Source organism: Hakea prostrata, chromosome 10 (assembly GCF_041222555.1).
Source record: "Hakea prostrata isolate BN-2017 chromosome 10, UWA_Hpros_2, whole genome shotgun sequence".
NCBI lineage: Eukaryota > Viridiplantae > Streptophyta > Magnoliopsida > Proteales > Proteaceae > Hakea > Hakea prostrata.
In genome coordinates, this window is record NC_142609.1 from 6,147,936 (window position 1) to 6,162,631 (window position 14,696).

Consider the following 14,696-nt stretch of genomic DNA (forward strand, 5'->3'; position numbering starts at 1 on the left):
CACCTTGGCTAGATCCTCGAGTAATTTTTACATATAATTTAAATATAAGACGGGCTTCACACTCTAAACTCTTGGCCTGTGGTGTTGATATTTTGCCAACTGATAAAAACCCTTGATGTTGAAGCTTCATAATATTGTTGATCAAGTCTTTAAGCACTTTCATATCAGTAACAAAAAGCATTATATGATACATTTGCAAGTAAGGGGGATTAAACCAAAGACATAAACATAAAAACTAGTAACAGAGACACCATAAGGTAGAGTATAATTAACATAACTCCAACAAATTACAGTTACTCTGAGGGTAGTGAGTTCACAAACTTAAGCACCTGTTCAAGATGATGAGCAGTGTCAGGCGGGTGTGCTTCTATCCTTTGTCTCTCAGGCAAGACCCACCTTCCATCAGCACCCTTTACCATCCCCTTATTCTCATCTTGACGCCAGTAAGGTGGAACATGGTAATCTTCCTTCAAGAAATCACTACTCTTGTTAACTAGTGCTATATCTCTTTTACTAGCCAAGCTAAATTTGCATCCCTTGCCATGATATCCATCTAAAAGGTGTAGATAAGCTTCAAGGTTGTGTGCACAACCAAGATCACCACTGTGTTTTAGAAAAGGAGAATTTTTATGATCCAATGCGAGCTCCACACCCACATGAGCATAACTCCAAGGGAAATCAATCACCTCTTCCATGAGTTTCTGATACACAGACTTCTCGTTAGTGATGATCCCTGGAACTGTAGGTACCTTATCATGAACATTAATCACTCTTAGTACTTTAACCCCAAGCTCATCACAGCGTTCCTTGAACTTAAGATTACCCACTCGAGGACCTGCAAAGGAGAAGACAGTGACAGGGATTCTAGCCTTGTTTTTGTTGTCATGTTTGATGTTGAGTTTCATCTCTGCGATATCATAAGCACTCACTAAAGCTAGTGCTGCTCCAAGGCTATGGCCTGTGATTGTAATGCTTAACTCATGATCTTCATTTTTATATTTTTCAATCAAACGCTTGGTTTCAGCTAGTACTTGTTCTCTGGCAGAGAAGGAGCAATACTTACAGTTATCTTCTTTCTTGGTATAAAGATCATAGAAGCCTGACTCAATTTTGATTGATGGGTCATTTTTGAAACCTGCTGGATGAAGGATATCTTTAAGATCTGTGATCCATTCAAGGTATGTTACAGTGCCTCTCCAAGCTATAACAATGTCGCGTCTTCCTAACCGTTTAATCTCTTCTTCGTCGGTAGATACTGCAACATAGCCCATCCAATTCGCGTGAGGACTCCATACACTGCTCATTTTTGATTTCTGAAAAAAATTGGGAAGGTTGATGTTTGAAGTTGCATAGAGATACCTACTCTGTTGGTAGCCATAATCAGCCATATCGAGTTTTTCGAAGAAATGGGCACCCTGGTACTTACATGTTCCGCAATACTTTGAATGGGGATCGAAGTCAAAAGAGTCATAGCAGGCTTGAGCGAATTCGCCATATCGAATGATCTCTTTCTGGAGGAGAGGATTCATGGGGTCTAATAGTCCTTCCCAGTCATAACAACCTTGGATTTCTTTCCAAACATTTCTAAGAGAAGTTGGTCTCACTTCATCAAGGACTAGATTTTCTTCTGATGTTGAAGCCAAGCTTGAAACAGATGTGCATCTTGGGAAGATTGCAGTTGGTTTTGGTGAGATGGGTTTTTCTAAACTAAGAAGTTTTGAGTTTCTAACAGTACTTGAGTTCCATCTGGGCACAAAAGGAGTTGGTTTCATATATTGGAGATGGTCGCAGCAGAACAAGCGAGAAGCCATAAGAATACTTTGTGCCTTGCCTTAAAAGTAAAGCTATTAAGACCTACACCAAAAAACACACACACACAGAGACAGCCTCAAGTCCACTGGTAGTATATAACGAAGCAGAGGTTGAGGCAAACAGGAATATCAGATAGAGATAGAGGCAAAGGTTGCAGGAGGACTGAGATGAGAAGGCTGATCACTACCCTCTTTGGGAATCAGGTAACCTAGCATCCTTATCCATTGAACCGTACAGTTTATGTTGGAGAGAGGACTTATAAATGAGATGAGAAGGCTAGGGTTTTGTATGAGAAGAATTAATAATTATAACCTAATTATTTCTTTATTATTATTTCTTTTAATCTTTTTTTTTGGGTTGGGGTGGAGGATGATGAGGGTGATCCATCAAAGAGATGATCAAGTGTATAAAAGTTGGTATCTGTCATGCATGAAGATGGTTCTATCTAATTCATGCGGATCTATATTATATCATACTATCATACTACTATACTATACTATTATATAAAAGGAAAACCTCCAACACTTGTAGCACCTATTTTCTTAGACCAAAATACCCCTCTTAAATAGACATGGACCCTCCCAAAACCCTCTATTATTATAATACTATTTATTTAAAAGAAAAACTCAAAACACTTGAGATATGTATTTTACTTGACCACAATACCCTCCCTAGACATGTAAACATACCCTTCCCATGTACCTGCTCATAAAACTGGCGACCCACACACCCACCGTTGCAAAACGAGGCGCGGATCAACGTCCAGCACCGCCAACAAATGCACCCGTCTACAATTGTGTTTTCTCGTCGTTTTTCTTGTCATTTTTAAATACAGAATCAAGCATAAGGTCTTCAGTTCCAGTTTATGCTTCCATTTCTCAGGTTCCTCTCGTTTCTCCCTTTCGATCTAACCCTCTGTCTAACGTCTCAACTCGTTCTTCTTCCAAGTCTTCTACCCCTCGGACATCCATTTGAGCGGCGGTCGCTGGAGATTATACTTCGAGGAGGAGTAGGAGCAGCAACAGCAACGACCCTAGACAGACTATTTTGCTACCAGGTTGTGATTACAACCACTGGCTCATCATAATGGAATTTCCCAAGGATCCTGGGCCGACGAGGGAACAGATGATAGAAACTTATCTCAATACTCCTATCTCAATACTCTTGGAAGGTTAGTTGGAACCTCCCCCCCCCCCGTTTAACCACTGTCTCGGTAAGGTTATATCAACAGAGGGCGAAAAGAGTCGCCTCTGGACGACACCACCACAAGCCCCGTCCACACCCGCCGGCAACCCCCCCCACACACCCCACCGCGACCCCAATATTTTTTTTTGTTTTCTAAGACACCATCATGTCTTTACCAGGAAAAATGGTTCAAAATTGCTCTAAAGCTTGATTATCGCGAGGACAGTACTCTCAAGAGTCAGGAACCTCTACGTACACCATCAGTAACTCAAACTTATGAGGTCGTTTTATTTCCGATCCCAGCAGCCTCAGACCCCGTTTGAGACCCACACTTCAGCTCCAAAGACATCGCCTCCAAAAAATCAATCGTCAATAGCCATGACTTCGAAATTGCTCCAAACCCTGGCCGCCAAGATGCTCTCAGGAAGGTTGGCTCTTTTCGTCCCTCTGTTGATATTGATGGATTGACGGGGTTTGTCCTCAATGTATTGAGTTTTTTTAATTCATTCTATCGTTCTGATTTGTTTCTTAGATAATTCGAAGTTAACCCAGAAATGCTCCATTTCATTTCTGTTAATTTTGAAGAATGTGGGTTTTCTTTAAAAGACATTAGAGAGGATAAAATATTGTTTCTCCGGTAGTGTTAGATTTTTTGCAAACAAGGATTTCCATTAATTTAGTCCCAAAAGTACCAGAGTGCTTTTGGGATCTCCGATCTTTACTTGCTTGGGACTCCAACTGAATCGATCCTGTGATATATCGAGGTAGGGATGGAGAGTGCCTGAAATCAGCGGCCTGGGTGCTGCTCCGTCCTTCTCAGGCAGAGACGCTAAGTCAGTGGGAGGAAGAAGAGGGCATCAGGACAAAGCCCCAGCCCTCAGAAGCAGATGGCGCTGAGTAGAAACCCTGCTGACAAAGAAGAATAAAAGATTAAAAAGGTTGGGTTTTAGTCACTGCTCCATTTCATTTCGTTGTTTTACCTTAATATTCCCGCTAAGAACAATGATACTAACCATTGGACACTACCATCGTCACATATTCTCGGTTACCTTTTCTTCTTCTTCTCTCTTGCTGATGTTTATCGTTCATTTCTTATTTGCGTTGTAACATCTTCTTCTTTGCAGTCCCGTTTTCAAAATCGTATTTCTTCAGATACAGAAAGAGTCTCATGGACCCCTACACTGCCATCAGTTCAGGTTAAAATTGAAGCATTTGCTGATTTCTTTTTGCTGCCTTTCTTCCTCTCTATCTGAATTAACCTTCTCTGTTTGGTGTCCGAAATACTTGCATATGGTAGAAGGTCAGGTTTAGAAATTTTGAGAGGACAAAGTCCAGCAGAGATTTTGACCCATAATACGGAAGAGAAGAGGAAATTCTTTCTGGATATTTGCCTAGAAACTGAGAAGAGTGAGGCGGAGGTCCAAGTAATTTATTTTATTCTACAACCAAAGACTTCAAAAATTGACAGTAACTCTTGACAAGGTGCTTGCCTTTCTTCCCCCAGTTAAGCCTTCTTGGTCACGTTATTGCATTATGAACTTCGACTCCCTGGTTTGGTTCATTTACACCAAAAAAAAATTTACCCCAAGGTTATATTGGTGTCTCATTATATTTTCTGTCTAAGGATTAATATTGTACTGTTTCACATTTCAGGTTTGCACATTCAAGATTATTTTGTATAATACAATCTGTGCAGGAATCCACTTTTGAGTCTGGCAAAATACAGGTTTCTACCAGTTCCTGTTGCCATCTTGTGTGAAGAAGATGTTGATGCTTTCCTCTCTTGCAACATATTTGAACCTCAGCTAGGTAAGGCTATTCCTGTGCTTGTCTATAGGAGGCTTTGAGACACTGAATTATTGATCACATATATGCTGCTACGTCGTTAGAATTATGACTTCACTTCATTTATGTCTGCATAGATTTGATTTCTTTTCCCTTTTCTTCCCTCACCAGATGGATAAAGTAGTTGTTAAGAACTAATAAAAATAAAAATAAGAATGTGGTGATGGAACAGAGCAACGTAAAAGGGCTAGAACTGTAAAGAATTTAAGCAAATTGATGTTCTTCCTTAAAGTAGGAGTTCAAGAGAGGGTTTACGAGGACGGAACTTTAAGAAGGACAGATAGAAGAAAGGAACAGAAAGTAAAATAAATCTGAAAATATTATATGTTTGCTCCTTGTGACTTTTAACTGAGTTGGAAGATCTATAGACAATGTTGATACAGGTGATACTTTCAGGGCTTTTTCCTTGAAGTGAGGGAAGACCAATATTGGAGGGTCAAAGGAACTAAAAGATCAAGTTGTTGGATGAAGAATCCAAAAGTGGTGGGAATATATGTATGGCTTTGGGGTTGACAGCAACATGGCTTTAATAGAGTTGCATGGAACTGCAAGGATAGATATAGGAGAAAGCAGGAGAAAGTAAAATAAATCTGAAAATATTATCTGTTTACTCCTTGTAGTGTATTAGAGATTATCACACTTGTAAATGTTATACATATAACATATCTTTGCTTGTTTTTCATTCATTTATTTACTCCTTTCTAGAGCTTCTACACTTGCTGAACAGCTTACCAGTCCAAGTTGGCGAGCGGCCATTGGCTCTTGGAAATTGCAACGCAAGGAGAAGGATGCATGGCCCCTTCAACCAGACAGCTCAATTGATTGATTCCATTTCGATGGTTGCTACCATTTCAATGGTAATTTTTCTATTTTAAAAATATTTTGAGTTTTTACTTTGGCCTTGACTATTGAGATTGTTCGAATTCCCATGGGCTTAGCCGTGATCATGTGGAAATAAAAGATATATATTGGAAGGGAGAGAAGGATATCAGGGATTTATGTTATTGAATGAGTATTGTGATGAACCACAGGGATAAAGACAAACCCTAAACAGAGGTTTCAGTTTTTTTATGATATGAAGTTACACACATGTTGGTTAAGAAATGAAGCATTGCATGTTAAGTTGGCTTGAAAAAAAATAATGAATCTTCTGACGGGTTGGAAGATGGGAAGGGAACATGAAGTAACATGGAGCTTAAGGTGTCTGAGTTATGCCCACTGCTAAGTAACTCCATTTCCTGTACTAAGGGTGATATAGAAGTGTTCTTTTAGAAGTGGATCACTTATCAATATAAAAACTCTAATGGACTACCATGTAGATTGTAATGCTTATTTGTTTAATTAATTTGAGATGGAGACTCGTGAAACATTCGTACAAAGAAAATACTCATAGAAGTCTTAAGCTTTCTTGGAGAGGGAATTTGGATTGTACTGCTGAGTTTCATAAACAAGATAACATGGATGGTCATAGATGACATCCTTCCATTTGTTTTCATCTCTTGAGTTGAATATGTTGATTTTTAATCCGTTCATCTTAGTTTTCTTCCTCATTTCTTTGCCAATTCTTTTAAATAGGGATTCATTATACATGACTTAGCTAATTTTTGGTTTTCCTTTCTCCTTTCTCTTTTCCCATTTTTTTCTCTCACTCTCTCTCTTCCCCATGTATGGTCTCACGTGCATTTGCACGTGTCACTTAACTAGTATATATATATATATATATATATATATATATATATATATATATTTTTTTTTTTGGTAGTAACCTTAAAAGAATAATATCAAATGGTGCATGTGTTCCTCGCTGTGATTTACTAATTATTTAGAGCTGGGTTGCTCAACTATGAAGCAATGTGAGTCCCATTAAGAATGACTCAGTATACATGTGATGTTTAAGTCAAGTTTGTTGAAATATATGACATGAATGCGAAATGTTATAAATCTTTTTCATCTCGGGCTGCTATATGGTCTTACTTTTAGTCATTTTAGTTTAAATTTAATTAATTTAAAAATGATTCATCATTATATCATCTTTAAAGTTCTTTTAGAAATGCTCCTTCCACCAGTCCTCTCTTTGTTCTATCTCTCTTTGTTCTATCAGAATGATGTGAATATATTTTTAATATAGTGATCGTAGTCTTTTTGTAGAGATAGTAAAATTCAAAAGTCTTTCCATCATTCAACCTGTAAGCTCTAGCTCTTACTCCTTATGACGATGGCCCCCAAAAGAAAAAAAAAAAAATACCAAAATTGATGAATATGATACAGTGGAGTGGTGTCATCTCTAAAAGCAATTTTTCTTTTTGTAAATTTGAAAAATCAAAAACTTTTAGTGTAAAAAAGAAAACATTATATTTACCACTAAACCCTATACCTTTAATTTCCAACCATTCGATTCATATGCTAAAATCTGGGCCGTCCCAGCAGCGGGCGGCCGTAAATAAAAATCCTGTGGATGTGTTTGTGATGCGTTTTCCAAGTCAAGTTGTGAATTCTGCCCACTTTGTGTTCAATAAATTGCTTGAAAAAATTTCTATTTTTTTGTTTCCTAATATGTTTGCTCAAGAATAGAAAAATTATTATTTCCGTTATTATTGTCAACATGGTGGTTTAGTTTAGTTGTTAGCTTCTTCAAATAAAAATATGTAATCTATATGGTATTTTTCATGAATTTTCATGTATATTATCAATCTTATTAGAAAATCTTTTAAACAAAATTTGTTTCAGATCCAAATGATATACGATCAAACGTGAGACACGCCCAGCATTGACTGACTTTAAAGACTATAAAATTTATCCATTTAAGTTTTGTGGAGGCACAAGATTCTTACCAGAAAAATAGAGGAAGTAGAGGCCGAAGATACGTTGAACATTCATAAATTCATAAAAAAGAGGGAAAACAAAAAAAAAAAGGAAGAATGTTAGTGGGCTTCAAAAAGGGCAAGACAGAGATGGGCTTTTTGGGCCTACATAGGCACCGACCTGCTCTTGATGTCCCTAGTTTTTTTTTTTCTTTCTTTTTTTCTGGTAAACCCTTGATGTCCCAAAAGCAAAAAGGCCAGAATAAAATTGACTCAACAAACATGAAACAACTCAAACGAGCATGAGTCATAGGAAGTTTCCCTTTTTTACTTTCCTGTTGTAATTTTCTTTCTTTTGGTTGTTTTTACCCTTCTCTCTTGGTGTAACCTCTTTCCTCTCTCTCTTTTTCTCTCAGGGGTTCATCTGATTTGAAATCAATGAAAGATCCGTAGCAGGGATATGTTAGATGCAGCAGCAGTCTTTTGGCCGAATTTCCTTCCAGTTCATATATTCTCATTTGTTCCCCACACCTACCTCTTAGATATCATTTATTACCCCTTTCCCGTTCGGTGGCCTTTTTATAGTCCACATTGCAGCTTCCCATCTCACCTTTGTTTCAACTTCTAGATCTTTTGTTCTTGTGCATCATGTCTCTTTCTTGACTTATCTCTCTCCTCTTGTCTCTTTCTTCTCTTCTTTTCCTTTCATGGTGACAACTAAGCTTCTCGCCCCTTGCATTTGTTTTTATCTATCCCCCTTAATACTCAACTCGAATTGAATGTGGAAAATCCTTGTACTGAGCTTTGACTTCCCCAAAATGACAAAGACACCTCAAAATGTCTCTTAAAATGGCAACCGCCCATTTTCTATCAAAATAGTATATTGAATTAAAGAAAAAAACAAATATATCCTTAGTAATATTTTTGTACGAAAAATTACAATTACGTTTTTATCATATTTTATATATAATAACTTAAAACGACCAATATACCCTATATATTTTTTTCTTCTCCATCAAAATCTAAGATTTCTTTTCTTTTAGTTTTTTTTTTTTTTTGGGTTGCCAACCCCGGTTCCAAGGCTTTGGCCTGACTAATCCGGTGTTCGACCGGGGTCGCACACCTGGCTGTGGTGGCTGCGGGGATTTATAATAACTTAAAAAGAACAAAACTTTAAAATTCCAGCAAATGCACTATTGTAAATTTTTCTTAAAAAGAAAAATTAGATACAAGTGGTTAAGGATAATGCTATTAAATTCAGGGGCGGACCTACTAAGGGGTCAAGGGCCCGGATTTTAGATTTTTTTATAATTGCCTTAATTTTCTCATTTTTATATTAATTTATTTTATTTTTCCAGTTTTTTCTCTTCTTACATGTGAAATTTCACTATTCCCCCCCCCCCCCCAAAATATTGAGAACAAATTTGAAAGGTAAAATAATGGGTATAAATGTCATCCCTATCTAAAAACTAACTCCTCAATCCTTATTTATTTTCCCCTCTTTTTTTTTTTTTTTTTTGGTTGCAAACCCTTAGTCAGGGGTTGGCGACACATGCCTAGCTTCGGGTGGGTGAGTCTCCCAGCTGGGATTTTTTGCATCCACAAGGATTCGATACCGGAACCTTGCTTAAACGGACCAAGCTGCTTACCACTTGGACCAACCCCCGTTGGTTCTCCCCTCTTTTCTATCTCACATGTTTTCTTCCAATTTATTCTCTCCTCTTTCTATATAAATGGGAGGAAATTTTTGAAAAAAACTCTTATTAGATATTTAAAATGTCATTTCTAATTAGAAACTCCTCAATCCTTATTTATTATCTCATATCCTATCTCTCATCTCTCCTCTTTTTTTCATATTTATTATCTTCCGTTTCTTTTTTTTTCTTCATATTTATTCTTCCATTTCTATAAACGTGGGTTAAGGAAAATTTGGAAACAAAAAATTCTCTACAATTGAGTACTCTTTTTATTTCTCAATTTATCTATTGTTTCTCTCTTTCTCATTTTTTAAATATTTTTTATTTTTTTATTGCTTATGCAATTTTGTTATTTGATTTTATATTGTGAAATAAAATGTGTATAATTAGTAAAGTAACTAACTACAGTTAATTTGCATCTCTTACTTAAAATTTGTTTTTGTTTTTTTGTTTGCATTTGACTTTTTAGGGTTGAAGTCCTGGGTTTTTTTATTTTGTTATGCTTTAATTTACCTATATTTTGTTGAAAAAAATATCATTATCAATAATATACCTATTTTTGTCAAATATGTGTGGGCCCCACAAAATATATGCGGACCTATTCTTTAATATAGTAATATAATTCAGAGGTAAGACCCCATGGTTCTTATAAGGGATCACACAATGTGTGGTAAAAAAGCATTGGTGCTTCTCCAATCTGAACTTCTATTCTTCGACCCCCTCAATATTGAATCTTGGTTCCGCCCCTGATTAAATTGCAAGGCATTAAGAACAATTTAGGAATTATGAATTATTTAACTATAGCTTAATAGAATTTACTAACAGAGTATATCGTTATGCTATTTTAAAAGACCTTTGGGATGTCTCTGCCAATGTGATAAATTTTTGAGGTGTTTCTAAATTTTTTTCTATTTTTTAAATAGAAAGAAAACTAGTGATAATCTTCAAAAAAAAAAAAAAAAGAAAAAAAAAATGAAGGAATCTAGGAGAGAAACGGGTCTAGGGAGAGTCCGGAGAGCCATGTTTGTCTAATATATTAGAATAATTGATATTCTTACCTTTATTTTTCGAGTCATATTTTTTTGGTAAAATTTTTTCAGGTCATACAAACACATATTCATTAAAACTAAGCCAATGTTTTGTCCCTTTCACTCTTGAAGTGCAGGCTGGGTTTGTTATTAGATGTTTTTTTATGATTTTTATTGATAAATGTTTTATACAGAGTATGGCTTACAACGGTATCATGTTTCAATTCGATCCACAATCTGAAATATCTAGTTTTCCAGTAAAGCTTAAGTTACGAGGACATGGTAAAGGAAGTTTGGCGAGCATTAATAGGTGATCTTGCGTGAGACTTTACTTTACTGTTGGAACCATTTTATCAAGTTTTTTTTCCTAACCATAACATTGTTATATGTTTTGCAAAACCCATTCATCAGACTACAATTCTCATTGGTTTATTTTTGTAAAAACAAAACAACGTACTACTCAACAAACAACTACCATCATTCTTCTGTTATCAGAGAACAAAGAACCCTAGAACTGTTCTTCAAAACTATCGTCAACTGCATCTAAGCAATTGCAATCCGAGGAACTTGAGTTTTGTTATGGTGCATATGGGGAGCTAGTCACATTCATGTATGGATATGGGCCTGAGAAGGCCTATTCAAGTAAGACTAGATGTTCGAAGTATTTTTGGGCATTTCCGGACAGAAAGCACTATGTGCTCCCCCAACGACTGTTGACCATGAATCACAGGAAGACTCACACGGTCAGGGTGATCCGATTTTTAAATTTTTTTTTTTTTTTTTTTTATTTGTGAGAGCACATTCCCATCGGAGTTTGTTGTTTTTCTCTTTCTACACGTGATGCTCGTGTTAAAATTTGTTCTAATATATAATTGCAGATCTGTACAAAAGAATTAAATTAAAATAGATGATTCCAATCACGTGGTTCATGAAAGGAATGTGCCTATGATGATTTATGTTAATCCAATGGTCTTCGTTTGTCAACGTATCCTAGTGTATCGCCACAGAAAATCTACACGGTTCAAGCCTACGAAGAGTCTGAACTTGGCGAGAACGTGGCCGAGTGACATTTACAAGTTCCTAGTGTATCCTAGTTTATTTTCATTGGAATAAATAAAGTATTAAAAAATTGATTCCGTATTGCATGTGATATTAGAAAAACTCGTTCTCAATATTTCTTAAGAATTTATTTTTTTGGGAGTTAATCTTAAGAAACAAAATTTTAAACTATACTTTCCATTGTACGATGCAATCAATATAGTATTTGATGCGTTCAAAAATTATTTAGTTTTCATATTTTTGTAAAACAGACATTAGATGTGGGTCGACCGTGCAGTCGGGTAGCCACCTCCGAAGGTTAAATTAGCAATTGAAACACCACTGAATTCTAGCTTAATGTAGGGCTTGAATTGAACGAATTAATAGAGAGAAACAATTTAGTTACCTTTTGTTCAATGCGATCCTTTAGTTTACATATGATGTGTTCAAAATCTGCTTAGCCCTAAATCAAGGATGAATGACCTGCAAAACAATTGTTAGATGTGGCCCGACCGTGGGGGTCGAGAGGCCACCTCCAAAGGCTAAGTCAGTTAATGAACGAATCACAAAGGCTCTGGCTAATTGCATAGCAGAAATTTGAATACGATTATTGGGAATACAATTCAGTTACCTTCTTTGTACGTAGGTTGAAACTTATATAGTTTTTACCTTCTAATCTCGTCCATTGAACTCGTTCGAGCATTCTCTTGGTAATTGTCGGATCTTTACGGTTAGACCTGATCGTGGAGTAATAGATGACTTCCTTAATCACACGATCCTTAACTATGGGCGTGGTAGTTACTCCAGTTTGCATGATCGTCCGCTTTTGCGAGCATTAATAACCGCTCTTGGCTGGATTAAATATTTCAAATTTTTTGAGTGCGTGCTTGTCTTTTGGAAGTGCAAGGTTTCTTCCTTAGCACACTACCCTAAAACTCGGCCCATTTGAACCTGAAACGGTCGGATAATTTCCAATCAGAGTCGAGAGTTGAACCGAGAGTGGATCCGGTTTCATCATAGTTTTCCCGGATCAACATAGGATACCAATATCTGGAAACATAGAGCCATGTGTTAGAAGGGAGAGAGATATGAGAACATGCATGAATCATATCGGACAGACCTACCCTTTTACATGTCTCACCAGTCACCACATGAACGGTTACAAGGTACTCGGAAAAAAAGAAAGAATAAGAAAAGTACTTGCAACAAAAGAGTGGACGTAGACTATTCAGTCGTACCTATTACAAGTGTGTCCCAAAAGGCTGAAGTTTTTTAGATTTTAGTTGAAGTATGATTGGGAATGTGGGACCCATTTTGCATGACCTCTGAACCATCGCCGTCCAAGGGGTTATGTTATATAGAAATAAGTCAAGCTCCGGGAATGGCGGCATTTTGGATTGAATTTGGGGTAAATTACTTAATTAGTTATTTTGAGGTCACTTTCATAAAATAACCACTCGATAGTTCCACACTTTCACTTAACAAAATTAACTCAGTTTGCATTTAAAAAATTAATCAAAATAATAAATTTTTAACCTCTCAAACTAATCAAAAAAATTATTAATTTCACACATAGTTAGTTTTGTAAATTCTAATTTAGTTTTATCGAGTTTTGTTAAGTAAAATATTAAAGAGTTAGTTTTATTAAAAGAAATCTTAAAAGTAACCCATCAATTAGTTTTTTTTTCGGGGATGAGAATATTATTAATATGCCTCGAGAGTCGAAACTACGACTTCTTCCCTAAGAGGTATTAGCTTCAACCATTAAAACACAAACTCATCCGTTTTCATTCCACACAATTTAATGCAAGAATGTGGGACCCGTTCTGTATGAAGGACACGTGACCCGAAATGGAAGCCGCGATGGACAGTGCGATCGAGTGTGCGAGGCGATAGCCCGAGAGAGACGCATGTGACAACGAAGATCTCGCACGTGCAGAATTACTGATTATAAATAAAGACGTTGAACCGAACAAGAAAAACAACCAGGGAAGTAGCTAGGGAGGGAACCATGGAGGAGTTGGATTGGAATGAATGCGACCGGCTGGAATTAATGGTCTCAGACGGCAAATCAGGCGATGCAACCACAACCACAACCACAACCACAACCACAACCACCGCCGGAGGCGGCGTCGATGCTAGAGAGCGTCACAAGTTGGCCGAGCGGGAGCGGCGCAAGTCAATGCGAGAGCTCTTCCTCACCCTCCACGCTCTGCTCCCACATGCAAACGCAGTTCGCACAGAACAGTCAGCCATCCTCGAAGAAATCATCAATTACATCCCTTTGGCTGTAACTCGCCTCCGATCTTTCCAGAAGAATTCGAAAGAATCACTCAACTCCTCTAATTCCTCCAAGGGTTCGCCGTCACCGGTGCCGGTGCCGCTGCCTCAGGGATACTGCAATTCTGTTTCATCGGAATCTGACATCCGAGTCTCGCCGGAGCCATCGTCGACGTCTGTGTCAATTCGGATCAGAGGGTATATTGTCAACGTGTCACTGCTCGATTCGAATCCTAGGGGGACGTCACAGCTGGTTTTTCCAATTTCTGCCATTCTAGATGAACTCGAAGCTCATCACCTTCAGCTTGTTCGCTCTACCCATCATCGTGAAGAAAGCAAGATACTTCATGACATTGAGTGCAAGGTCTGCATTGCTTCAAGTCTCTCCTTTTCATCAATGTGTTTGATACCCATGACTCAATTTTCGGTTTAATGAACTGGGTTCGTTTTGTTTTTCTTAATTTCTTCTGATTTTAGGTCTGTGATGGGTTGGATAAATTCCCTGATATACTGAATGCCACATTACAGCAACTAGCTTCAAAGCTTCGCAGACTGAGGAAGTCTTCTCCTTCTCCGAAGAGAACAGCTGATAAACTAGATTGATCGATTGACTGACCCTGTGGTTGTCACCACTCACCACTCATTCCATAAGAGAATCTCAATTTTGATTTCACTCCTTAAAGAGTATGTTTGGTTGACTGACTGGTGAATGGAAAAGCAAGGTGGTTGCTAGTTGTTACAAAATGTTAAATGACAAAAATTTCGGCTGAAAACTAATTTTGCACAATGAGTTGCCTAGACTCCAGTTGTAAAGTGTATTCTCAGCCACTCGTTTTTTTATTATTTTTTTATTATTTTTTTATGTAGTTCAAAAGGTATTAAAAAAAATAAAAATCCAAAGTAGACATTAGAATTCAGGTGGACCATAAGCAACTCAGTGCTGCGCAATTATTGTTCAGCATCGAAGTTGAACTTGTTCAGCATTGAAGTTGAACTTTTTTCCTACTCTA

At 37.2% G+C, this 14,696-nt stretch overlaps 2 protein-coding genes and 1 long non-coding RNA gene across 7 annotated transcripts; 2 read left to right on the forward strand and 1 right to left on the reverse strand.

Moving 5' to 3' along the window:
• Nucleotides 1–236: 236 nt before the first annotated feature.
• On the reverse strand, nt 237–2,130 carry LOC149001736 (phospholipase A1-Igamma3, chloroplastic-like). 2 transcript variants are annotated; one of them, XM_089137610.1, is made up of 2 exons: nt 1,364–2,130; nt 237–1,255 (listed from the first exon to the last, which is right to left on the reverse strand). In XM_089137610.1, exons 1-2 carry the CDS (start codon nt 1,809–1,811, stop codon nt 294–296), a joined length of 1,410 nt encoding a protein of 469 aa, XP_088993736.1. In that variant the 5' UTR covers nt 1,812–2,130; the 3' UTR covers nt 237–293. The 2 variants fall into 2 exon arrangements, with proteins under 2 accessions (XP_088993736.1, XP_088993735.1); XM_089137609.1 differs by having other exon boundaries at nt 237–2,130.
• Nucleotides 2,131–3,190: 1,060 nt separating this feature from the next.
• On the forward strand, nt 3,191–6,409 carry LOC149001737 (uncharacterized). 4 transcript variants are annotated; one of them, XR_016170280.1, is made up of 4 exons: nt 3,191–3,425; nt 3,766–3,935; nt 4,122–4,193; nt 4,295–5,521. It is a non-coding gene; the product is annotated as an uncharacterized LOC149001737 (long non-coding RNA). The 4 variants fall into 4 exon arrangements; XR_016170282.1 differs by adding an exon at nt 5,548–6,409 and having other exon boundaries at nt 3,766–4,806; XR_016170281.1 differs by having other exon boundaries at nt 3,766–4,479; nt 4,651–5,521.
• Nucleotides 6,410–13,411: 7,002 nt separating this feature from the next.
• On the forward strand, nt 13,412–14,445 carry LOC149001738 (uncharacterized). Its single transcript, XM_089138157.1, has 2 exons — nt 13,412–14,050; nt 14,164–14,445. The coding sequence occupies exons 1-2, from the start codon at nt 13,418–13,420 to the stop codon at nt 14,287–14,289; spliced, it is 759 nt and encodes a 252-aa protein (XP_088994283.1). The 5' UTR covers nt 13,412–13,417; the 3' UTR covers nt 14,290–14,445.
• Nucleotides 14,446–14,696: the final 251 nt, after the last annotated feature.

Excerpts from the sequence above, each read along its gene's own strand:
- LOC149001738 (XM_089138157.1), top strand. The coding sequence starts at position 13,418 with ATGGAGGAGTTGGATTGGAATGAATGCGACCGGCTGGAATTAATGGTC. Across the intron at positions 14,051-14,163 it reads TTCATGACATTGAGTGCAAG|GTCTGTGATGGGTTGGATAA; the intron begins GTCTGCATTGCT and ends TTCTGATTTTAG.
- LOC149001736 (XM_089137609.1), bottom strand. The coding sequence starts at position 1,811 with ATGGCTTCTCGCTTGTTCTGCTGCGACCATCTCCAATATATGAAACCA.